Genomic DNA, 24717 nt, shown 5'->3' with positions numbered 1-24717 from the left:
AACGCTCTCTACATAGGGCTCCCCTTGAGATGCACCCGAAGGCTCCAGCTGGTTCAGAGAGGGTCTCCTCCAGGTACCTTCCGCTAAACTATGCGGGCGGGCGGTGCCTAGGAATAGGGCCTTCTCTGTGATGGGCCCAACCCTCTGGAACGACTTCCCCCCCCCCCCCCGATATTAGAACCACCTCTGATCTCCGCTCCTTCCGCAAGAAACTCAAGACCCACCTGTTTCGAGTAGCTGGTCTGGCCTAATTATAATCGTAATTGTATTTACAGGGGACATCTATTACTAACTTTCCTGGATGGCTTTTTAAATTTTATATTGGGGTTTTAAACGGGTTTTAAAATTGTTTTTAATTATTTAAATTGGTTTTGGGGTCTTATATACAGACAGTATGTGTGTGTTGTTTTTGTTCAATGTCTTGTTATGTTTTGTTGTTTTGATCATGAACGGTCTGTACACCGCCCCGAGTCCCTACGGGGAGAGGGGGCGGTCTATAAATTAAATAAACAAACCTTAAACCTGAGGAGATAAATCATCTAGACTGCAAGTTTCTGCCACTGTGCTTGCTATTTGGGATGGCACATTTACCCAACCTACAATTCAGGGTTGCACTGCTGAGAGCCACAGAGGATGGACTTTGTAATACTTGAAACATGGCTTTTGTAATACTGTTCCACTGGCTAATTAACATGGTTTTTCTTTTATTTTAAATTTGCTTTTCAATTGTATTGCTGATAATTTCCCATAAACCTTAACCTTCAAGAAAAAGCCTCCCTTTCAGAAACCAGGACTGCCAGGAGGAGCATTTTCTTGTATTTTAAAGTTTATCCTCTGTAGCTCTCACACTGCTGAGAGAGAACAAAGATCGCCTCATCCCTCAGTCTCTCCCCTTTTCCCTCTCCCACCGCCGAGGGCGTGTGCGCACGCGCGCGCGTTTTGGTTTTTCCCCCCTTATCCTGCATGAAATCAGAGAAGTTGGGCCGGCAGCGCGCGCTCCCCCGCCAGCCTATTGGAAGCGCTGCCGCCGGAAAGCGCCAGGTTCTCCAATTTCAACCATTCCCCACTCCCGCTCCATAGAAACGCCCCTTGAAAGCCAAGCCGGAGCTACGTAACGAGACGGAATTCGACGTTGGCTCGGAGTGGCAACCAATCCGAAAAGCGCTCCGGCTTTTGGTGTTTTTCTATTCCTCGAGGTCGGCACGTGGACCGGAGTGCTCTTCCCTGAGGTCGACCAATCCCGGTGCCGCCTCAGGAACGCCACGCCCCCTCTGCCTCCCCCCCCCCTCTCCCGCTTTCGCCCGCGGTGTTGTGCAATGGAGAAGCAAAAGTCCGGAAACTGTTACTCCGATCAGCCCCGAAGCGGGCGGCTGTATTTGGAAACATGACCCAGAACTGCAATGGGAGCGGCGGCTACACGCAACTTAGCGTTTCTGTACGTTCTCCCAGCCAGCATCGCCAGTCGGTGGGCCGCGGGACCGCGGATACCAGGTATGCGTGGGAGTCACCGCTCCCCTTAAATAGCCCGCGAGTGGCTTGGGAAGCGGAAGGGTCAGCGGCATTTCCAAAACTTGACGGGAGGGTGCTGATGCCGCGCTCGGGGAAAGGAACGTGTTGTTCGGCGGGCGCGTGAAACAGATTCTTCTTAAGTGGTGGCTTATAGGCTTCCCTCTAAAGAAAGACGTCGTGTAGGAAGTTTATTGCCTATCTTAATATCTTTTCATGTTATCTGACAGTATAAGACGTTCCAGTCCTGAAAGAATTTGACGTTGGGGAGAAGAGGGATCAACTCTTGCTGGGTTCTTTCATTTGGGATGATGCTTGCAAGGAATGGCTCTTTGCTTTCGCAGTTGGCCTTATCTCAGGAGAAACCAATTCTGGGGGAATAAACGGATACATTGAAAGTTGAATACCAGCAATAGGGTGGCAACTGAAAGTAGTAGGTGCAAACTCCTAGCATGTGGCCCCAGAAGTTTGCACATATTGCAGTCGCCATATGGAAGAAGGGCAAGCAATGTGAACATAAAAGAGAAAAAGTACAATATTTACTTATAGGTGGTGTTCAAAATTCTTTTGTAATAAATAGTTAAGAAAAAGTTCCATTTCTCACTACGTAGCACAGAAAGAAAATGGACCCTGGAGAAGAAGATGCTGCTCTCCTGCAAGGGTATTGTGTTTCCTTTCCCCTTGGTTTGCTTTTGAGATTATATGAAATCTTTTCTGGATTTCAGAGGAGAAAAGGAATCCTTTTCACGTTATGTAGCTAATCTGAAAATTGACAAATATTGGATGATATTCTGAATGGCAAGCTTAATATTTTATAGTGCTTTAGAATTGACTGAGATATGAACGGGATGTCTGGGAAAGCTAGATGCTGAAATGTGGGTACAAGGAAAATGCATGTTGCCATGATCAGTGAGGAGAGTTTCCCCAGGTTAGTTTCAGAGGTGTTTTTTTCAAACAGATTCAGAACAGATTAAGTCTTACCATAATAATTCTAAATTCTGTTATGATAAAAAGTATATTAATGGGAGGTAGAACCTTTGGACATAGTCACACAACTTTTGATATAACTTTGATGGTAGAATTTTGGCACTGTTGACATGGAATGCCCCGCAAGTACTTCATTGGCACTACTTAATATTTGAGGGAAATATAACCAATAAGGAGAGGACCAAAAGATATGTTGATAAAACTAAATACATTTATATTAATAATGTAGCATTTTCAGTATAGAAGGGGAAATGTGCACGGTGTAGGTGATACACTGAATAGTAAAGAGTCCAGAAGCAAAGTAGAAACTTCCAACAGCTATTGCTATGTGCGGTTTCAAATTCAGTTAGAATCTGTGAGCATAGTACTTGTCTAAGACTCTTTACAGCCTTTCTACCCATTTCCAGAAAGAGTTTTGTTTGGTTTTAGCTTAGTAAATTGTTTGAACTTAGTATGGTGGTAGGTTGGATGTATTATAGTTGTATGTTTCAATTACTTCCATGTTGGATCCAGTTTTTGTAAATAAACCATCAGCAGCAAGCATTGGAGTAATTTGTTGCAAAAGGCTAGTCTGGCATTTGCTGCTTTTTGCCAAAACTAAGCAAAATATGTCTACAAATGGGGATTGTGTAGCATTCTAAAAAGGCCTCCAACCTTTAAAAACTAAAATATTACAAGAATGATGAAGCATTATTACCAAAGAAGGAATTATCCTTCATAGTATCTGCTCTCCCTTTGTGTAGAATGTTGGTAGGCAGGATAATGCTTTAATCTCCACAGCAATACTCTGTGACTTCACGTTGCTGCTATTGCTTTTCTTCCTTCTTTTCCTGTTTCTTCCCTTATTGCAATTTGATTGCTACAGTGCAACCACAAATCCCAGAACATTCAAAATTGCAGGGCCAAAAGTGATTTTTGTTCCTCAGCTGAACTCTTAAGTCATGGTTTTAGTTCTGTGGTGGAAATCTCACCAAAGAAAATAAATAATTGGAGGGGATACAAATGTTTTAAGGCATTATTCAGATTTATTTTGGCTAAGAAAGATATCAAATAAAGGAATTTTGAATATCAGAATAATAGAGGCCTCATTCCAAAATTTATCCAAGTACAGTTTAAGTACCTTAGATTAAAATTAATTGTATCAACTCACAAAAACAAAGGTTTTTCCTTACGACCTATAATTGATGGCGAACCTATGGCACACGTGCTGGAAGTGGCGCACAGAGCCATCTCTCCGGGCACGTGAGCTGTCGCTCATTGCTCTTCTGGGTTCTGGCCAGCTGGTCTTCATGCGCACAGGAGCGCAGGAAACCGGAAGAACAGACTCCCGGTGTGTATGCGCGCACCGGGAAGATGATCTCCCGGTTTCTGGTGCACACATGCGCACCGGCCAGCTGGTCTTCACGTGTGCAGATGTGCCAGAAACTGGAAGATCAGTTGGCTGGTGTGCATGTGCACACTAGAAACTGGAAGATCATCTTCCCGGCGTGCGCACGTGCACCAGGCAGCTGCTCTTCCGGTTTCCGGCACACATCCTCCTGTTTAGGTTCACCAACACTGAGCTATAACAATAATTTATTTTTATGTACAATTTTTCCAAATCTCATACTGGCTCTGAGTAATAAAGTGTGCATTAACATATAATGAAGAGGTACTGTAGCATTGTATAAGCAGTGAATCAAGGATAAAAATATGAGCTATATGGAGCGGAAGACATATCTGAAGTCCTTATGAATAGGAACAATGTATTGTTAGATAAATTGCATTCAAAACTACCAATGTTTACTTATATGCTCTTATGTTTTAAAAATGTTTCCCAAACCAAATACCTTTAGAACAGTGGTTCTCAACCTTCCCAATACCGCGACCCTTTAATACAGTTCCACATGTTATGGTGATCCCCAACCATAAAATTGGTGTCTCGGTTCATAAGAACATCGAAAAATATGTGTTTTCCGATGGTCTTAGGCGACCCCTGTGAAAGGGTCGTTCAACCCCCAAAGGGGTCCCAACCGACAGGTTGAGAACCACTGCTTTAGAAGAACATCTTGTATACTATAAGAATTTTTTTTTTAAAGGTTTCTGTTGTGATAAATTTTCACTTATTACTTTGATATTCCTTCCTGCAAAATCTCTGTTGGGATAGAAAATTCTACATAAGGTATATTTATTGGTCATCCCTGCTTTAGAAGCAAAGGCAAATAAATACCTTCAAACAAATGAACCAAAGGTGTGAATGTTGAAGTAGGGAAAGCAAATTATCAGTGAGGTAGGCTATTTTGAGCAAAGATCTATTTTTTATTCTTATACTTCAATTCTTAATTTGATTTGCAGATATAAATATAATTGCAAAGCAAAGCTTGAGTGTAGTGAAGGATTACTAGAATTTGGGAATCAGAACTAAGAATATAGTACAGTAAATATTCCTCATGTACCCTAACTGGGGATGATCGTTCTCGTATATGTGTGGCAAGAGTCCATGTTATTTAATCAAAGCTGTCATGTCAGTAGCCTGTTGTTACAACTTTACATCTCAATCTGTTGAGAGAGCTGTATTGTTTGTTAATATTCAACACACTAAAGATTGCTGCGTTCCTGTAATTCAACTTGAGTGGTCGCCTGTTGACTTCCTGGCAGTAAATCCTCCTTCTCCAACCTACAAATGTTGACTGGATTTGATGGGAAATGTGATTCCAGTACATCTGGAAAGATCTGATTGAGAAAAAGTATTTACTGTATGTTTTAAAATGTCCTTTCTGAACATTACTAAGTTTTTTTTATTATATTTCTTTTTTTATTATAGAAGCAAATGTATTACTGACTTTTTCAAACCAACTGTCAAACAAGGTAAGCAATGTTTCTTTTAATATAGATACCTGCGTGGCTTTTTGTGTTGAGTGGCCTTTACATTTCATTTATACATAAATAAATGTATGTTAAAATGTTTTATAAAGTTGTCCTCCAATGAAAAATCATATGCAGCTGTATACATTAACAAAATTAGAATTTCAAAAATTGTGATTTAATGCACAGTAGGAAATTAAAATATGTGATTTATAGTGCCATGCTTCTTGGCTAGGCAATGAAGGGATAAAGGTCATAGGTAAAAGAAACCTCAGAACTTCAGGAATAAGGTAATGTTCTAGGCTTGTTGATGAATGTTTACTGATTCATAGAGATTTTATGAACAGCTGCATATCTCTCATAAAATGGACTAGAAATGAAGCCAGCTTAAGAAATATTTTTCCAGATTTAACCACTTTCCTTCACGTTGGGTGCTGTGATGTAGAGGTACTTGATCTGGAGTACTATTATTACAGTCCCTTTTTGGTAGATTCCTCTGCTTCTTCTCTCCTCCCAGGAACTCCCAAGTTTTTATGATCATATTTTCTGAGCACTGGTGAAAACAAATGATGGTTCTATTATTTTTCCTTAGTGGATCTTATGACAATTGGGATGGATTTATGCTATTATACGGGCAGTTAAATTTCCAAATCTCACTAGCTTGAAGAAACAAAAACATCTTGCTAAATAATGCACTGGGATAGCTGTCCCAAGATTAGAATATTTACTAAATTGCAACATTTCTCCTTTAATACACATTTCATAATATTACCTACAACTGCCCTTGTCTTTGGTCACTGACCATACGTTGAAGCTGATTGAATGTTGCTATCCAAAATAACAAGAGAAAATAAATTGCCTGAAAATAGGTCTACACTGATGGCAGTGTCCCTTATGTTTTTCCTATTCAGTTGAAATGCTGGGTTCTCTTACCTGCAAAGTATTTATTAGTATTACTGATCAATGAGTATTCTTATAGCTGATACATTTCTTGCTGTGAAATATAATTCAATTGTATGACTTAGACCAGGGCTGTCAAACTTGCTGGCTGGATGCGTTACGTGCTGGCCATGCCCATGTCCAGTTTAGCGAAGGGGGGCGAGTCGCAATACGTCATGTGATGACAATGTGACGATGCGAGTTTGACACTCCTGACTTACACCATGGGCAAGCAACATTTTTTTTGACTCCAAGAACCCGTTACTGGGATCTTGCATGTTTTTGATACTCTTGGAAAGATGTAATCTTACCTAAAGAGATTCCAAACAATGTTTTGGGAAGGATATTCCTCTCAAAAATCCAGTAGGTGGTGCAGCATTAACCCTTGTTCAAATAATCTCACCCAAAGAAATATATATTTCAATAAATATCAAACAAATTATTTAATTATCAATAGTCAAGGACTTATACTGGCCATTGAAATATGACAATTATGACATAATTCATGAGATTCTAGAAATTGTGTACGATTAATCTGTTATTTATTTCTTTTACATGTATTAATGAAGGCAGAACTGTGTTGTGCTCTCCAGAAAAAGGAAATGGACAAGTTGGACATACAGTTTCATGCGTAGACCATGCTCAAAAGAATACATCTTCTTCAAAGAAAAATAGAAGGAAGAAATTGCCTTGCTCACCATCAGGCAGAAGCCCAATAATTGATGCTTTATTCCGAAAGACTAAGTCAGAGAAAAACAACAATTCAGAAAATGGTCTTTGCAAAATATTTAATCATCCAAAACCTGTGGTTCGGAGACTGTTCATATCTAATGCCTTACCTGATGGTTCTTTCCAATTAAAAGATCATATTTACACAACAACTTTGGAAAGAAATGAGAAGTATCCTGTTCAGACAAGGACACATTTAATAGATAATAATAGCAGACAACATAAAACAGAACATGAAGACCTAGACACAACTGGTTCAAGCTTGAATAAATGGCCTTCCACTTCAGGAAATAGTCTGAAGAAGCAGAGCCACGTAACTCAGTGTCAAAAAACAGACTATTCCAGGTTGCCACAAATCAGTTCAAATAGTTCTTCATCTCCAAAATCATTAGGAACCATTTGCAGAAAAAGACATGAGAAGGTAAAAAAAACTGCACTGTTGTTTCTGAAAATAAATCTTTAGACATTATTTTTTCCTATTTATGTATATTTAAAGAATAATAACTGCATAGTATATTAATACAGGTAGTCCTTGACTTAAAGCAATAGCATTTAGGCTTAGATATGGCCTATAGAGCTTTACTCTCTGGGTAGTTTGCTGTGTAGAAGCATTTGCATATTGCCTGCAACAATCTAGGTCCTCATTTTACCAACCTTGGAAGGATAGAATCCTGTCAGGATTGAACTCCAGGCTGTGGGCAGAGTTTTGCCTGCAATACTGCACTTTAACCACTGCCCCACCAGGGCTGAAACCAGTCACTTAGTTCAGCGTTCCAGGAGATACTCTCCTCAAAATTATTTACCACCGGGTTCCAAAATTATGGCCACTGTAGCACCTTTGCAGTTGTTCACTCTTATGACTGGCTGTAGAAATGCTGCAGCGTGTCATCCCGTTCTCCCCCCCCCCCCCGGTTTATTTGCCCACCCACCCACCATATTCCTGCGGGCCTTGGGCCTCACCTTTTGAAGATTTCAGGCACTCGGGTTAGGGAAGGACAGTTTGCTCTGTTCCTGGGCCACATGACGTAATCCTGAAAGTAACCACTATATTTTGGGCACATTGAATGGTGGGCACTCCAAAAGTAGCAGCTAATTCAGGATTGCACCACATAGATTAGGGATGGAACAGCTTGCTCTACTTCCATAACTCAAACTCTCGACCACTTTCCAGAGCTCACGCTAGGGAAGTACAGCATGCTTCTTTGTTCTTGCCCACATGGCACAGTCCAGAAATGGCTGCCATTTTCTCTTGACTTTAAAATAATTATAATGCTAATTGGATTAAGAAAGTGAGGGTTTAACCCAGTGTCTTAATGCAGGCTCTGCTGCAGCTGGGAGCTCATTGTTTCTTCTATAGTTCCTGGCCCTCAAAGTCACAAATCCACCAGAAGAATTCTGCAATCTCCTTGTGAGGGGCAACCTTCTAGAGCCCAAGAGGGTGGCCTCTTGGCTTTTCCTTGTCTGGCTTAATGCCTGAGTGCTGGTCTTCAGCACAATATTGCCTCTACTCCTTTGAAGAGCCTGCCATTTCCTCACCCAGAAGCCCAATAAAATATTAGGTTTTTAATTGTACTAAACCATAATGTAGTTGGGTTTTACATTACTGTCTTGTGTGATAGTAGCAATTGTGACACAGGCTAAATTCTGAACTTTGCCTATGTAATGATTTTCTAAGTGAGTTGCTTCACCTTGATTGATTTGCTATAAACGAAAGCTCCTTTCTACCTCTGAATCTGTTTAAATGTTTTATCAGTTCTAAATTTATTACTTCTTTTAAGATGCTGTGATTCTGTAGGCAATATTTTAACTGCTTCAAATAAACAGTAGTGGTACTTTTTAATCCTGAAATGTCTGCTATACTGAAAATATCTATTTTCTGTAAAAGCTTACCTGTGTATTCTAAAACCTTTTTTTTTTTTGTATATTCTTATTTTAAGCGCACCAAAGATTTCTTAAGAAAAAATTCAAGCTCAGCTTCACTGGAATATTCTTCAGGTACAAACAGAAAAGTAAATGATGTAACATAAAATTTAAAAAAATATGCTAACTCATTACACCTTGACTATTATTCAAATAAATGATATGGCCACCTCTCTTACAACAGTGACTCAGGGCATCGCATAAGAATTAAAACAACTAGAGTATCCATATGTAATCCACAAAGCCTGAAGTTAAAGGGGGAAGAAACCCCTCACTCCAATCAAAGAATCTCACCTAACCATCAAATTCTAGGAGTAACAGCCAGGTCTTCAAAGCCTTGAGAAAGTTTAACACTGTAGGGGCAATACAGTTTTTGGAGGGATGTTATTCCACAGGGCAGGTGCTGCTGTCACAAAAGCAACTTTGTGCAACTGATTGCAATAGCATGGCACTGATGGAAAGGACCTGGAATAGGCTCTTTGCACAACTAAGGTTTTATAGGTGATAACCATCACCTTAAAATGCATTCAGATGGCTACTGAGAGTTAATGCAGTTCATGAAACAGCAATGGTATATAAATGTAGCAAGAAATGTTAAAATGTGCCTGTGCTTTAGTTTTGTGGATCAGCGGCAGTTTCTGAATGCTCTTCAAGGGCAGCCCCTTGTAAGATGTGTTTCAGAAATCCAGATGGAATATAGCTAAGGCATGAGTCACATGCGTAAAGAATGGATGCAATTATTGTACAATGTCATGTATGCCTTTTAGCCCCAAAATTCAGAGTTGTTTACATAACTTTTAAGCTATTATCTTGTTTACTATCCCATGAACTCTAGCCGACTGAACTTTCTAAAAGTAATAATTTTAAAAACTGATATCTATTTTTCAGACTAAAAATATTTAAAATTATATTTTTGTGAAGATGTCATTTTAAATCCTAACTCCAAATTAATGTATGCTACATATGTTTAAAAAGCTACATTAGTAAACCCAAATATATTTACTTTATCACGTTTTTGAACTACCCATCTCACTCCTTGGGATGACTCCAGATGGCTTACAGTATAATAAAAATATAGATTAAAACATACATTCATTGTTTCATCAGTCTCTTATATTTTTGATGTTTCTATTCTTAGGAATTTACATACTTATAGAAGAGAATATATTGTAGTTTAGGGTTGAACTGTGGAGCCCTTGGTTGTTTACTCAATTGGGTAATCTCTTCAGGGATTAGCATGTAAACAACTAAATTCAGACAGCACCAAGGACTCCACAACATACAAATGTTTGACCCTGAATGATATTGTTTAGTAACTCTTTTATCTCTCACATTTTTTCCTTAATCTTGAGCTATGAAATTTATTCATGGCTTAACATTCACAATTAATGTCATAGTAATGGTATTGAACTACTTTAGGGAATTAAATACAGTACCCAGTTCCTACAGCATTTAATTTCCTGAAGTTTACTGCTTCAAAATATATACTGCTTAACATTATACATTTTGTGGATGTGCATGCATGCAAGAGGAGAGAATAATCACTTTCATTATTATTTTGACCATTTGTATAGTTAATAATGACAGAGATATACAATGTGATCATTTTATTTTCATTTTACAGATGAGTCTTCCTCAGCACAAGCTTCAAAAAGTGTGTTTCGTTCAGGATTAAGCTCTGATAAGACTATTGTCACAAAAAGCCAGCCTAGTCCTACACCTTATTCCAGTGCTACAACTTCATTTGGAAGAGCTAACTATAAACATCCTAGAAAGCGGAAAAGGATTTCATCAAAAACACATATGAAACATTTACAAAATGGTCCGACATTAAATAAACACAAACATCGTAGTTCACACATTTCCCATAATTACTCAAAACACAGAATAACTGCTCACAAGAATTTCCAGCCAGCAGATCTAGATTGGTCTGGCAGTAAGTTGTCTATTTCAGTAAAAAAATCTGAAGCTGATGAAAATGAAAATAAATCATATAGATGCACTAGAAGTAAAAATGACCAAATCCAAATTTCAGATACTAGCAATAGGAAATTACAGACATCTACTCCTCTTATTTATTTAGAAACAAGAAATAATGCTTCTACAGTTCTTTCAGAAAAAATTGCTGAGCCTCTTGGATGTTCTTTGGGAGAGTGTGACAGTGTTGTCTCACTCGAAGATTATACTTGTGACACTATTCCAAATTCTTCAAGTAATTTAAATAAATCTAACAATGAAGCCTATGAGTTAATTCAAAAATTAAAGAGCATTTCTGATAGCGATGCTGAGGTCTCTGATTGCAGCGTGGACAGTAGCGAAGAAGAGACACTCATCCCTCTTGAAAAAATATTATTCCAGAGTGTCAGACCAACTACAAAAAAGTCAGAAGAAGCTGTGGATGAGGATGAAATAACAAGCACTAATTCTACAACACATAATGCTTCTGTAAGTAATTGTTGGTTAGAAAGTCTTATCTACTGAGATGACCATAGGCATAAATATCCTCATGAAAACCAACTCTTTACTTGTACAGCCCCCAGCCCTATTTTACCTTTTAAAATTTTTTAATAATTCCAGAAAACCCTCATTATAATATGAAGATAGCAACTGTCTTTTTAATTGAATCGTATATATATGTATATATTGCATTTGTGCTGATAAATAAATAAAGGGAGACTAGTATAGATCTATTTCAAGCTATTTAGCTCTCATCAGCTAGCCATACCCTTACTGGGATTCAAACCTGGGCTTTATTACTTATTAGGCAGATGTATTAGCCACTAAACCACAGGCTCTCCTCCTTATCAGCTGAGCCAGGGAAATAGATATGTATTTGTGGAGATCATCCAGGCAGAAAACCATATTTTTAATGTTGCCTTTTTATATTTGTGTTGTATTTGTGCTGATAAATAAATAAAGGGAGACTAGTATAGATCTATTTCAAGCTATTTAGCTCTCATCAGCTAGCCATACCCTTACTGGGATTCGAACCTGGGCTGTATTACAAATACATACCTATTTCCCTGGCTCAGCTGATAAGGAGGAGAGCCTGTGGCTTAGTGGCTAATACATCTGCCTAATATGTAATACAGCCCAGGTTCGAAGGGTATGGCTAGCTGATGAGAGCTAAATAGCTTGAAATAGATCTATATTAGTCTCCCTCTATTTATTTATCAGCACAAATACAACACAAATATAAAAAGGCTACATTAAAAATATGGTTTTCTGCCTGGATGGTCTCCTGCAGTGAGCCGATAGACAGAAAGGGGGAGTAGTGAGTTCCCTCCCATATTTGGGCATACCAGGGGTTGTAACACACATACATGTTTGTGTGTGTGTGTATGTGTATATGTGTATGTATGTATAAGCCATTGCAAAAGGGAAGATATTTTCACACTAGAGAGTTTTAGACAGAACATACAAAGTAATATTTGCCAGAAAATTGTTTCTCAATTGATCCTGCTTGTGGTGGAAACTTTTGAAACTTTGTACTTGTACCACATAGGGGGAAAAATCCCATATTGACATCCTTGTGATTAGCTCAGTCACTGTTTTTCAGTTAATAGGTTGGAGTCTATTAGAGGGCTTGTGACCAACAAACAATTTTTTAAAGAGATCATGTTTTTTCCCCTCTGATATTCCACTTATTACATTTGAGATACAGATACTTGCTTTATAAACATTCATTTAGTGATGTTTAGTCACATGACAGTAGCATTGAAAAAAGTGACATGACCATTTTTCACGATGATTATAAGCAGCATCCTTATGGTCACAAGATCAAAATTTGGACACTGGCACATATTTAGGATAGCTACAATGTCTCATAGTCATTTGGTCATTTTGTGATCTGATAAGCAAAATAAGTGGGGAACCAGATTTGCGTAATAACTGCCAATAACTTAACAACTACAGTAATCCACTTAACAACTGTGACAAGAAAGGTCGTAAAATGGGGCAGAACTCACTTAATAAATGTCTAACTTAACAGAAATTTTGGGCTCAACTGTCGTAATTGATTTTCAGGTGTTTCTAGCTCTTTCAAGCATTTTCTTGAATAAACATCTAAGAAATGTAGATGTTAAGTCTAATAGCCATCAGTGGTCTGAAAATATTTTATCTTTTTCATGGACTTTTGCTTCAGTCTTCTAAAGCTTTTACTGAGCGTGGGGCCTCGTACATGAATCATTTGGAGCATCTCCTGAAAGAGAAGGAAGAGTTAAGGAGGTATGCACGCTTACCTTTCTGGTCCATCCTCATTTATACAATTACACATTATTGTTTACACATAATTATAACTTGGCTGTTACTTGCATTTCACCTGCCTCTTGGCAAGGGAGCTAAGTTTTGTTTTTACATATATAATGAAAAAAGTACTTAATTGTTAAGATTTTAAAAGTTTTTTTAGATGAAGGTGTGACTTGACTTCATGTAGGTATGGGAGAGCCTAGAAAGAGAGAAGAAAAACAGGGACAAATGTAAAAACAATAATAAAAAATAAATGAAGGTTATTTTCAAGCAGACAGAGCAAGAGATAACTTTCCTCTTTATGGCCTTGGGACATTATCACAAAAAGGCAGTTAACTAATGTTTCCAGCTTATTTCTTGGGACAGCTAATTAGTGACTTTAAAAAAATAAAAGGACAGTAATAAAGATTTATCACTTGGGGGTGGAGGGCAGTGAAATTAGTAATAAACTAAAACAAAGGCTACCAGAATCTTAGTACTAATAAATTAAGTTTATGGGATCCTTTGTACTCTCTGAGCCTGGTTGTTTGCAGATGTTTCATTACACAACTTGGTCACATCATCATTGCTGGTGAGGATGGGGTTGTACCTCATACTCTCTGTTTATATACAGTAGCATGCCCTGCCAGTGTTAGTGATGATATGGTTTTTCTCCTTGTTATTCCTTGACTGGGATATTGTTTTCTGCTTGCTTGTTTGTCTGGTGTTAATCCCTGCGAAATCCCTTTCACGCTGATGATGTTACCTACTTGGTAATGAAACATCTGCATCCACACAACCAAACTCAGAGAGCACCAAACTCAGAGAGCACAGTTCAACCCTAAGCTACATATATTATCCTCTATTTATTATTTATTTATTTATAATGGCTGCCCATCTTACCATAGTCAGTGGCTTACAGTCATAAAATTTGTCTATATATACAATACAATACAATAGTAGAGTTGGAAGGGACCTTGGAGGTCTTCTAGTCCAACCCCCTGCCTAGGCAGAAAACCCTATACCGTTTCAGACAGATGGCTATCCAACATCTTCTTAAAGACTTCCAGTGTTGGGGCATTCACAACTTCTGGAGGCAAGCTGTTCCACTGATTAATTGTTCTAACTGTCAGGAAATTTCTCCTCAGTTCTAAGTTGCTTCTCTCCTTGATTAGTTTCCACCCATACATTAAAACAAAATTAAACATTAGAATATAAGGACATGTGAGGAGGGCAGGATGGAATGCAGAGGAAGCTGGGATCTGTTGTTAATCAACCACCTCCACTCTGTTATTCCCCCACTGGGGCCCCAAGCCAGCTCTCAGAGCCACGCCTTTAGGCCCTTAAAAGGATATAGAAAGATTATCCATATCCCATCCATAAGGAAAGATAATGTAATAGCTGTAGAAGTGATGTGTGAATAAAATAATGTTACGATTTGTTATAGAAGCTTGGTAATGCAGTAATTTCCTCCTAACAAAAGTTTCCTGGTTTCTTTGTGTAGCCCACTCTCTTTCCTTTCTATACTGAAAGTATTTCATATTGTTTGTCCTACCACTTTAGACAGACAAGCCTGCTTTAACTGTTTTCAGTAGAAAAGAACTGACGTTGAAACGGGACTTTCAGCACTTTTATTTTATTACCAGAAATGTGCTTACATCATGTGACAGTACATGCTTATAAATTAGATAGCCACCAGATTTTATTTTAAAAGATCAGGAGAAGCATCTTGGGTAATGCTACTATCTTGCCATATAAAGTTTCTGAAAAGTTTTTTATAACCAAGGATCAAGATTCTTTTGAAAGAAGTTTTATCTCTCTTTTTAGGGTAGATGAATTAGAGAACCAGTTACAGCAAGTCAAAGAGATAGTTGGAATAAACTCTGAATCTGAAGATCAATCTACTGATGGTGAATTATCTGCTGAACATAGGTTGGTCCTCTGATTTCAGTTGCTAATTGCTTTCTCATATTGTTACAGTTATATTCATACTGTTTGTCATATTTGTCATATTCATACATTTTGTCATTGACTTCTGTAATCTATTCCCTTTCTTAGCTTTCTAGTTATTTTAACATTATACTTATTTGGATACATAATACAATAATATAATACAATAGTAGAGTTGGAAGGGACCTTGGAGGTCTTCTAGTCCAACCCCCTGCCTAGGCAGGAAACCCTATACCGTTTCAGACATTGTCATTTAGTATCTGTATTTATGTATCATGCTCAGCCATAGTTTGATATAATATGCTGAGTTTATCAACATCCTAAGGCACATACATACATACATACATACAGAACTATGTTTTAATACAATACATGAACTTAACATAACTCTTGAGTTACTCTGACTCCTAAAGTTCTCCTCTTTTCATAGTAGCTGCTTTATAGGATATCCTAAAGTTAGCTAGAAAGGAGGTATAGAGAGATTGTATTGAAAGTGAGTTACCCACGTGCTGTTTAAGTACAAATCTCACCCAGGTCAATAAACTGAAGAGAATTAACATCCAAATTATTGTGCTTTAAATTCTTTTTAGTGTATTTCCAGATATAATTTTGTCTTTCAGAGAATTTATAGAAAAATACTCATTCAGCCAGGATGCTATTCCCGACCAGCACCCTGGAGAAAACATATTTCACATAGTGAATGCTGGGAAAATCTTCAGCCAGAATAATCTTGATTTGAGAAATTTTGGTTTTCGTCCTCAGAATCGGATTGAACAATATCTTCTTAGGTAAGAATGGATCCTTTAATGTTTGAATGTTTAGGCTAACTATGAACATATCAGATCAAACCTTAATTTGTGGTTGTTTCTGCAGATCTGAAATAACACAACAGCTTTTTGTAACTATTGAAGGCTTACTTGCATCTACTTACCATAATTCTCCTTGTCCAGTACCAATTTTAAAATGGATGTTTCAGGTAAGTTATCTTTTATTTTGCCTTGGATGAATATAATTAAATACATAATGAGTATGAACTATAATTAGTTCACTACTTTAGCTTAGTTTTCTGCATTGACTGTTTCCACTTTCCTATTCTTGGCCATTAGTTGCTGGAACTTGATCACTTGCCAAATTCAGAAAACTTGAGGTTTTTTTTTTTTTACATTTTTAGCCAGTACTTCTGCCCTGTTGCAGTGTCAATAAGAATAGCATTAGTGTATAGAATGAATATTCTCATTTAATTTTACTTCATTTAAAAAATAATTATAAGATTATATTCAATAATGCTTAAAATTTACCTGACATTTTGCATTTCACATTTTCAGTGTGCTTGCCTGTTGTTTTCCCCTCTACTTCTTTAGCAGAATGTATTATTTATTTGACAGGTTGGATGTAGGAATACTAAAAGTACCCCCAGGTCGTTGGTTTTGCCTGAGAAACTAGTCAGTTTAGTAATCTACTTTATATTTATTCCAACATCAAAAGGGGGTTCCATAAGGACATGCATGATTTTTAGAAAAAGCTGTACTGCATTTGAACATAGCATTTCAAGAAATCATTTACTAAATCACTTACAAATCGCTATATTCTGTTGGTGTCTCATTTTTTAAAAATTGTGAATACATTTGAAAATTTGAAGAATTATTAGTGGCACAATGGCTGCAATAGACCTATGTACTCACAAAGGGTAAAGTAAAGGTTAATACCAAACAATAGTTTTGCTCCTAGATAATACCACAAAATATCAATTTCAGAGGAAAAAAAGGTGATGTTTTGAGAAACAGTGCATTCTCAGAGGCATACTAGTAAAATGCTCCCTTCAAAGGTGTACAGCAAATTTAGTAGAAAAAATAATCTCTGAAGCATAGAAATGTCTTCCTTTCAAAAACCTTTAAAAAAGCAAAAACAGAACTTAGCTGGCTGGGAATGTTTCAGAGAAAATTTACAGTCCTATTTTAGTGTTTCAACCTTGGCAAGTTGAAGATGGGTGGACTTCAACTCTCAGAATTCCACAGCTAACTTTGGTTGAGAAACACTGTCCTATTCTTCCAAAGAATTGGGGCAGTAAGAGGATCAGGTCACAGCAGTTTCTTATGGTTCTCAAAGGCATCATGTTGCAATCCCAGTGTTACAAGCTGTTGTATTAGGTTCTAACTAAATCCGTAACAAATGTTTTAATTTGCTAAATATGTTTTTTCTCAAATAGATGATGTCAATTCACTCAGATAGCACAGTTTCAAGAAAATTTTTGGATGTGTTGATGCTATTAACAATTAGAAATTGTAAGTATTTGAATTAAAACTTGAGACCTTGTAACCTTACTTACTGCATAATTCATTCAAAAGAAACCTGATTAGATTCTGCTGTTAACTTAAACCGATTAAGCTTTTAAGGATTCCTATTCCAGATTGTGCCTTATAGCTTTACCAATATAATAAAAGTACCATTTTTTTTGCACTATAAGATGCAACAGACCATAAGTCGCACATTAGCTTTAGAGGTGGAAAACAAGAAAAAAATAATTCTGCCTCCCAGCATCCATCCGGTATTCATCTGGCTAGCATCCTTGCAGCAAACAGCCTGGTCAGCTTCAGCATGTTATCGCGGCCTCAGCACGTGGCTCATCAGGGCTCCATTCTGTTGTGCACACCCCCGGCCAACTGAGCTGAGCTGCTGCCGACGCTGGTGAACACTGGAGCCTTTGCTGCCAAGCAGCTGATTGGCGGTTGGATCGGCCTCCTGGAATACCGCAGATCAGCTGTTCTAGGTGGCAGGGATGCGGCAGGGATCAGCAGCGGTGATCCCTGCCACCTAGAACAGCTGGTTGGTGATATTCCAAGAGGCCGATCCAACCACTAATCAGCACCAAAGGCTCCAATATTCCGTGACGGCAGCAAGTGGTGGCAGCAGTGACATTTGCTGCTGCACCAACTCCCCTCCCTCTGCCGCAATATTTGCTCTATAAGATGCCCAGACTTTTCAACCCACCTTTTTTGGGGGGAAAGTGTGTCTTATAGTGTGAAAAATACGGTATGTTCTTATATCTACATAGAAACTGGAACTAAGTTGATGCAACTAATTGATAGCAAATCAGATTCAAGGAGGAGACTTTAGAATATACAATTCAAAAGATATTCTGTACAGATACAATATTTTCATCCATTTTCTTAGCTTTATAACATCGATTATATCTCACTGGCTCAATGTTGACTCAGCCTCCCATTGTTCCAAGGTCAGTAAAGTGAGGACTCAGATTGTTGGAGGCAATATGCTGACTCAGAAAACTGCTTAGAGAGGGCTGGAAAGTACTGTGAAGCGGTATATAAGTCTAAGCGCTTAGGCTATTATAGATGTTTGCCCTTCTGAATGTTATTATGCAGAGCAGAAGTACAAGAACGATAGGAATTATATTTAGTACAGTTTGATTAAGGAAACATAACGGCTGTAATTTCAAAAGTATGTTGTGATCATATCACATTTAGTTATTTGTTAATTCTGTTCTGCTTACTGAATAAAAAAATTACATAGCTCTTCTTAAGTGGACTCCAGTTTCTCTGACCGGAAGAGAAAATTGTCACTTTTTTTCTCTCTGCAGTTTCTGATAAGAATGACAAACACAAGCCATGGATTCCATCATTATTTGATATAACAACTGTGTTAATCAATATGGGTATTTCCTTCAGTGTGTTGTTCCCTTTGCAACATTTTCAGCCTCGCTTTACTGAAAATGATATTATGTAAGTATTTAGCAAAAGGTTATAATCTGAAGTATGCAATCTGTCCAAAGATTTGCCACCAATTAATATTTTTTCATGTGATTCAAAATCTGTAATAATTTGGAATACTTCTATTAATTGCATTTAAGTAAATTAATTTTAATTAAATGTAAATGTGAATTAAGTAAAATTTAGTTTGTGTCCTGGCCACTGTTCCCTCTAAGGTGCATGGCTGCGCGCCCGCGCAGGTGGCAAGAAAACACCGCGCAGCAGTTTCCAACTGCCGCGCAGTGCTTTCTGCTGTCACAGGCGCCGGAGGCTGGGGAGGTCCTTTGCAGACGGCTAGAACTGGCCGCCCACAAAGGACCTCCCCGGACTTGTTTTGGTGAGTGCGGGGCGACTGACGCCAGGAAAGCAAGCCCGGGGAGGAGGTCCTTTGTGGGTGGCCAATCCTAGCTGCTTGCGCCCGGCGCTGCAGCTAGAGTAAAGCCCCTGCCGCTACCGGAATATCTGCTACCGCCTCCTCCTCCTCTAACAGCACCCGACACTGCGGCAGAGGTGAAGCTGCCAAAGCTCCCGCCGTCGCCCCCGCCCATGGCAGCAGCGCCTCCCCCTCCGTTCAAAGCACCTGAGCTGGGCCCCGCGTTACCCTGCCCCCTCCTCCTCTGCTGTGCTTTTGAGGAGCCATGAGGCCGCGGGGGGGCAGGAGCAGGGGAAAAAGGCCTCATGGCTTCTCAAAAGCATGGCGGCGGCGGAGAAGGCAGCAGGGGTAACGCGGTGCTCCGAGTGGAGGGGGGCGCCAGCGGGAGCTTTGGCGGCTTCACTCAAAATGTAGTGGTGCTGTTGGAGGAGGAGGAGGATGCAGCTGTTATTCTGGTCGCGGCAGGGGCTCGTCGTCGGCATCTTCAGCAGCAGCCCTGCCCCCTGTGAAAAAAGCCGAAGATGGATCCACGCAGATGACGTTGCCGCAACATGACTGGAGGAGGAATTCTGGGAGTTGAAGTCCATAAGTCTTAAAGCTGTCAGGTTTGAAGACGCCTGGGTTTTTTTTTTCCTAAAGGGTTAGGGGTGCAAAGGGTCTTGCAACTTGACAGCTTTAAGACTTGCACACTTCAATGCCAGAGTTCCTGAGCCAACATGACTGGAGGAGGAATTCTGGGAGTTGAAGTCCACAAGTCTTAAAGCTGTCAGGTTTGAAGACCCCTGGGGGTTTTTTTTCCTAAAGGGTTAGGGGTGCAAGGGTCTTGTAACTTGACAGCTTTAAGACTTGCGTGCTTCAAATGCCAGAGTTCCTAAGCAAACATTTTGGTTGCTAAGCAGGAGCGTTGTTAAGTGATACTGACATTATATAACACTTTTAATTAAGCGAATACCTTGAAGAAACATAACTTTGAGTTTCAAATAATACTGATTTCGTTGTTGTCTTAGGTGACATTTGTGAAAAAAAATCAGGTGCTCAGGCATAAAAATGTGCCGCTCAAACACTATACTTTTCTGCTCACACTGAAAAAAAAGTTAGAGGGAACATTGGTCCTGGCCCACCCTACTTTTAGTAGTGTGTTTCCCAGCATGTCAGTCAAAGTCCAATTATGAGCTTTGTGCTGAAAAAAAAACCCCCACTTCTGGGGTGTGTACACACAGACGCAAAATTCCCCTTCTGTCAGCTCAGGCAAGACAAAAGATTGAACAATCCTGACTTAAGCCTTTGTTTTTGCGATTTTACTAAAACTCAGATTGCCATGGCTCTGAGACTTGTTACAGTATGGTCCTCCTACCTACCACATTATGCAATAAAATTATTAGTTTTGAAATTTTAAAATATAGAATGTTCTTTCTAGGTTATCCCTTTTTGGGAGAGGGGGCAGTCTAGAAATCCAAGAAATAAATAAAAATAAAAATAATAGATTACATGTGGAAATGAATATATGTAATTTAAAATACGTAATAAACTGTATGGAAACAAGACTTTATTTTTTAACCAGGTCTAGAATGCATGTAACTGTGAATAACCAATCAAAAAGAGACATCTGTATAAACCCAACAGCTTTCTTTCTTCTAATAGAGAGCAATCTTTGCAATATAACAAAGGTAAGAATGGTGTTTTGCTTTTAAAAGTCCTCTGTTGAGTATAAGAATATGGCCTCTTCAACTGAAAATCGTTAGTAGTAGCTGGAATTTTCCTTGCAAAAGTAGTTCAAGATGCACAGGGAAACATTTTCCTAAGATAGAGAAAATTAACAAGAATTTAATATAATAAAATGTTAAAGGTTTTTTTTAATCCTTTATATAATATATTGCTATCTTTAAAAAGTTCACTAGAATCAAGGATACATTCAGAATGTACACACACAAATACTGCTGTCAGGGTTCCAAATAGCATCCAAAATTAAATCAGAGTCCAAGGCAAAGTATTGCTCAACGTTCCAATTTATTAAGAGTCATGTTGGTACATCTGGGAAAAGCCGAATCTGAAAGCTTCCCGGTTTACCCCACCCCATTGATCTTGCCCCCACACCCACAAGTCCATCACATGGTCTAATCTTCCACTGCCAAGCTGGCAGTTCCACCCATCAGGTGCAGAGGTGTAGACAAAGGATGACCTTGGTTTTCTAGAAAGGAATTTTATTTTGGCTACATAGCATCTAACACCGTACAATCCCCCCTCCCATTTTCCCACAATAGAAAAGGCATAGTAGAATAATAGAAAGTGTGGCAGGCCAAAGATCCAAAAGGAATGTGGCTGCAGGCCTGACAACTGCTTTTGAAATTGAAAATTAATATTGCTGAAAATATTTGAAGTCATTATCTCTCTTTTCCTTTCCTTAAGTTTCTACGACTGTGTATAAATGTGTGTCCAGAATGTTACACAGACAGAGAAATATTTATATTGCTACTGCTACTATTTAAATTAAGTTTGGAAACAGAACTGAAGCAATTTCCACTAGTAGACTTGGAGTGCCTTATTATAAAATTGCTTGAAAGTGTCAGAAACTGGGATAATGAGGTAACTTAATTTCTGCTAATTGAATGCATTTTTGAAAGATCCAATTTTTAACATTATAAAAACTCAGCATCAATTACCGTAAGCTTTCTATAAATTACCGTATTAAACGGAGTATAAGGCGCACCGGAGTATAAGATGCACCAAGGTTTTGAAGAGGCAAATTAAAAAAAAAAGTAGGTAGGTAGATAGTGGGATAGAGAGGGAGAGAAAGAGAGAAATACAGTAGGTAGGTAGGGAGAGAGAGTGAGTAGCTAGGTAGGTAGGTAGATAAAGGGAAAGAGAGGGAGAAATAGAGAGAGAAATACAGTAGGTAGGGGGCGAGAAAGTGTAGGTAGATAGGGAGAGGGATAGAGAGAGAAATAGAAAGAGATTGAGAAATACAGTAGGTAGGTAGGTAGGGAGAGGGAGAGAGTAGGTAGGTTGGTAGGTAGAGGGGGAGAGAGAAATACAGTAGGGAGAGGGAGAGAAAGAGTAGTAGATAGAGGGGGAGAGAGAGAAATACAGTAGGTAGGTAGGGAGATGGATAGAGAGAGAAATAGAAAGAGACAGAGAAGTACAGTAGATTGGTAGGGGGAGAGAGGGAGTAGGTAGGTTGGTAGGTAGCGGAATAGAAAGAGAGAGAGAGAGAGAGAAATACAGTAGGTACTGGGGGGGGGAGATAGAGTAGGTAGGTAGGTAGATGTTTCTAGGTGTATTTATCCATGTGCTGGAGAAGGAAATTGCTGGAGCACCTAAGATTTTGTTTCTGCTGGCACAGCACTTGATCAACGTAATTTTTATCAATCAGTTAAAGAACTTTCCAAAAGGAAAAAAAAAACTTTCTGCACTCTGCAAACCTCCCCAAAATGCCCTGTTATTTTTCAAATAAAAGGCATGAATAGCCTTGGGGGGGCTTGCAGTGTGCTGGGGGGGGGGGCTAAAAACTAACAAAAACCGGCCCGTTTTTTATCAAAAAATAGCCTTATGGAGGCTTATAGAGTGCTTCTGGGGGGGGCAAACAACGGCCCATTTTTTGCTAATTTCAGCCCTTCCCAGCCTCCAGGAACTCTCTGAAAGCTTCCATGGGGGTATGCACGGCCATTTTGATGAAGGGGTGGGGCTTCGGGAGGCAAAAAAAATGCTGCATTCAGTGTATAAGACACACCCAGATTTTAAAAGGTGTGTCTTATACTCCGAAAAATACGGTATATGCTCTAATGCATATGTATATACTACCTGCTCACTTTGTGTTACCACAGTGGGCAAACCTGCCCAAAAGAAACCACAATTTATTTTTTGTATTAAAAATAATTTTAAAAGTGTTATGCAGATTGGGTTTCTGTTTAATAATGAAAAAACCTAGAAATGATCTATAAAAGCTATAATTATTTTGTCATTTACAAAAGATGTTTAAAAGTCTAGTTTGATGTTAAGTGCAAATATAGTCAGTGGGTTTAATTAATTATGAACTGATATATCTAATAAAATATACTAAAACCACTTATCAGTAACTGCTGTTAGATGCCTTAAATGGAAATATTTTTGCATAAAGGGAGCATTTTAAGCTGTGGTTCTGATAGTCATATTTTGTCTTTTCAATAAATGTGAAATATTAAGAAATATTAATGTAATAAGCCAATACCTATCAATCACATGCTATGAATAGTCTTTAAATATAATAAATATTTATATGTATTGTCTAACAATTGGATACATACTGATACGGAATTTAGCAATTGCTTTCAAATTCTATTAACAAATTTGTCTTTCTCTTTTAAAAAGATGCCCCAATTATCCTTGGCAATAAGTTGTCTATCCAACCACCATCATAATCTGTTGTGGCTTGTTCAGTTTATCCCCAATTGGACAATTCGTGGAAGGTAAACTTTTAAGACAATACCACTTAGTATGCCTATCAGAATTCATACCAAAAGCGCCAAATTATAATCACTCACATATTTATGTTTATGTTAATTTTATTCTTCTAGACAAATAAGACGACATCTTAGCTTGGTAATAATCTCAAAACTTCTTAAAAGCCATGTGAAAATACCCAGAAGTTATGACCATCAGGTAGAGTATATATTCTTTCATTAGAACAATAGTTTGCTAGACTTAAGATTTGTTTTCTCAGTGAAGGGAGCTTTTTTAATTATATTTTTTGAATTTGACTGTGTTTGTGTAAGTCTTCTAGGAATCTAACTCAGTTGCTTAAAAATGAGCATGTAGCCTTCTTGGCATGCTATGGGGGTAGTTTAGTTGGCCGCCTTCTGGATGTTTTTTTAAAAACTTCCTAGGTTAGTCTACAGCTCAGGGTTGAATCAGTGCATGGATCTAATAAGCAGAGCATAAATTCACATTAGTAATCTCACCATCCTGCTAATTCATGTTCCTTCCATTTCTTTGTAAAAAAATTACTTCTCTTTTAGTGGTGTGCAGCCCTCATGTACTTGAGAGCTGCACCCACTATTGCAGTGTTTCTCAACCTTGGCAACTTGAAGATGTCTGGACTTCAACTCCCAGAATTCCCCAGCCAGCTGCTGGGGAATTCTGGGACTTGAAGTCCAGACATCTTCAAGTGGTCAAGGTTGAGAAACACTGCACTATTGCATAGCAAATTGAAAGTTACACCAGAAAATGGATGAGACATCATTTTATTTTTTTATATTCTACATAATATATTTTATTTATATTCATTATTTTAATTTTCTAATTGTTTAATTTTTCCTATCCTCGGTATTATGGACTCCATTCTATATTCACTGCTGCAGCACAAGTCCTCCCCAAAGCTGCAGCTTATTATGCTATTATGTAGAATGAGTGCAAGATATAAGAAGGCACAGCATTTAGAATGGGTCTTTGCAAAAGGCAGAGATTATGGAGAAAGGCAAGTCAGCAATTTAGGCACACACAAAA

General features: G+C 38.4%; 1 protein-coding gene across 1 annotated transcript in view; it reads left to right on the top strand.

Annotated features, from left to right (window-relative positions):
* The first annotated feature begins 1278 nt into the window (after nucleotides 1-1278).
* The window catches only part of SLF2 (SMC5-SMC6 complex localization factor 2), a 39376-nt gene continuing 15937 nt past the window's right edge, over nucleotides 1279-24717 (top strand). The window contains exons 1-15 of the mRNA XM_081953871.1: nucleotides 1279-1491; nucleotides 5297-5340; nucleotides 6846-7426; nucleotides 8943-9000; nucleotides 10550-11370; nucleotides 13070-13152; nucleotides 14980-15084; nucleotides 15723-15890; nucleotides 15976-16078; nucleotides 17309-17384; nucleotides 18698-18839; nucleotides 20801-20906; nucleotides 21646-21822; nucleotides 23584-23681; nucleotides 23790-23874. Of these exons, the coding sequence (XP_081809997.1) occupies nucleotides 1385-1491; nucleotides 5297-5340; nucleotides 6846-7426; nucleotides 8943-9000; nucleotides 10550-11370; nucleotides 13070-13152; nucleotides 14980-15084; nucleotides 15723-15890; nucleotides 15976-16078; nucleotides 17309-17384; nucleotides 18698-18839; nucleotides 20801-20906; nucleotides 21646-21822; nucleotides 23584-23681; nucleotides 23790-23874 (2754 nt within the window). The 5' untranslated portion in view covers nucleotides 1279-1384. The remainder of the gene's footprint in view (nucleotides 1492-5296; nucleotides 5341-6845; nucleotides 7427-8942; nucleotides 9001-10549; nucleotides 11371-13069; nucleotides 13153-14979; nucleotides 15085-15722; nucleotides 15891-15975; nucleotides 16079-17308; nucleotides 17385-18697; nucleotides 18840-20800; nucleotides 20907-21645; nucleotides 21823-23583; nucleotides 23682-23789; nucleotides 23875-24717) is intronic.

This window comes from Natrix helvetica (genome assembly GCF_964273705.1).
Source record: "Natrix helvetica genome assembly, chromosome: 5".
NCBI classification, from domain to species: domain Eukaryota; kingdom Metazoa; phylum Chordata; class Lepidosauria; order Squamata; family Natricidae; genus Natrix; species Natrix helvetica.
Note: the sequence above shows the minus strand (reverse complement) of the source record. Positions and strands in the feature narration are given on the sequence as shown.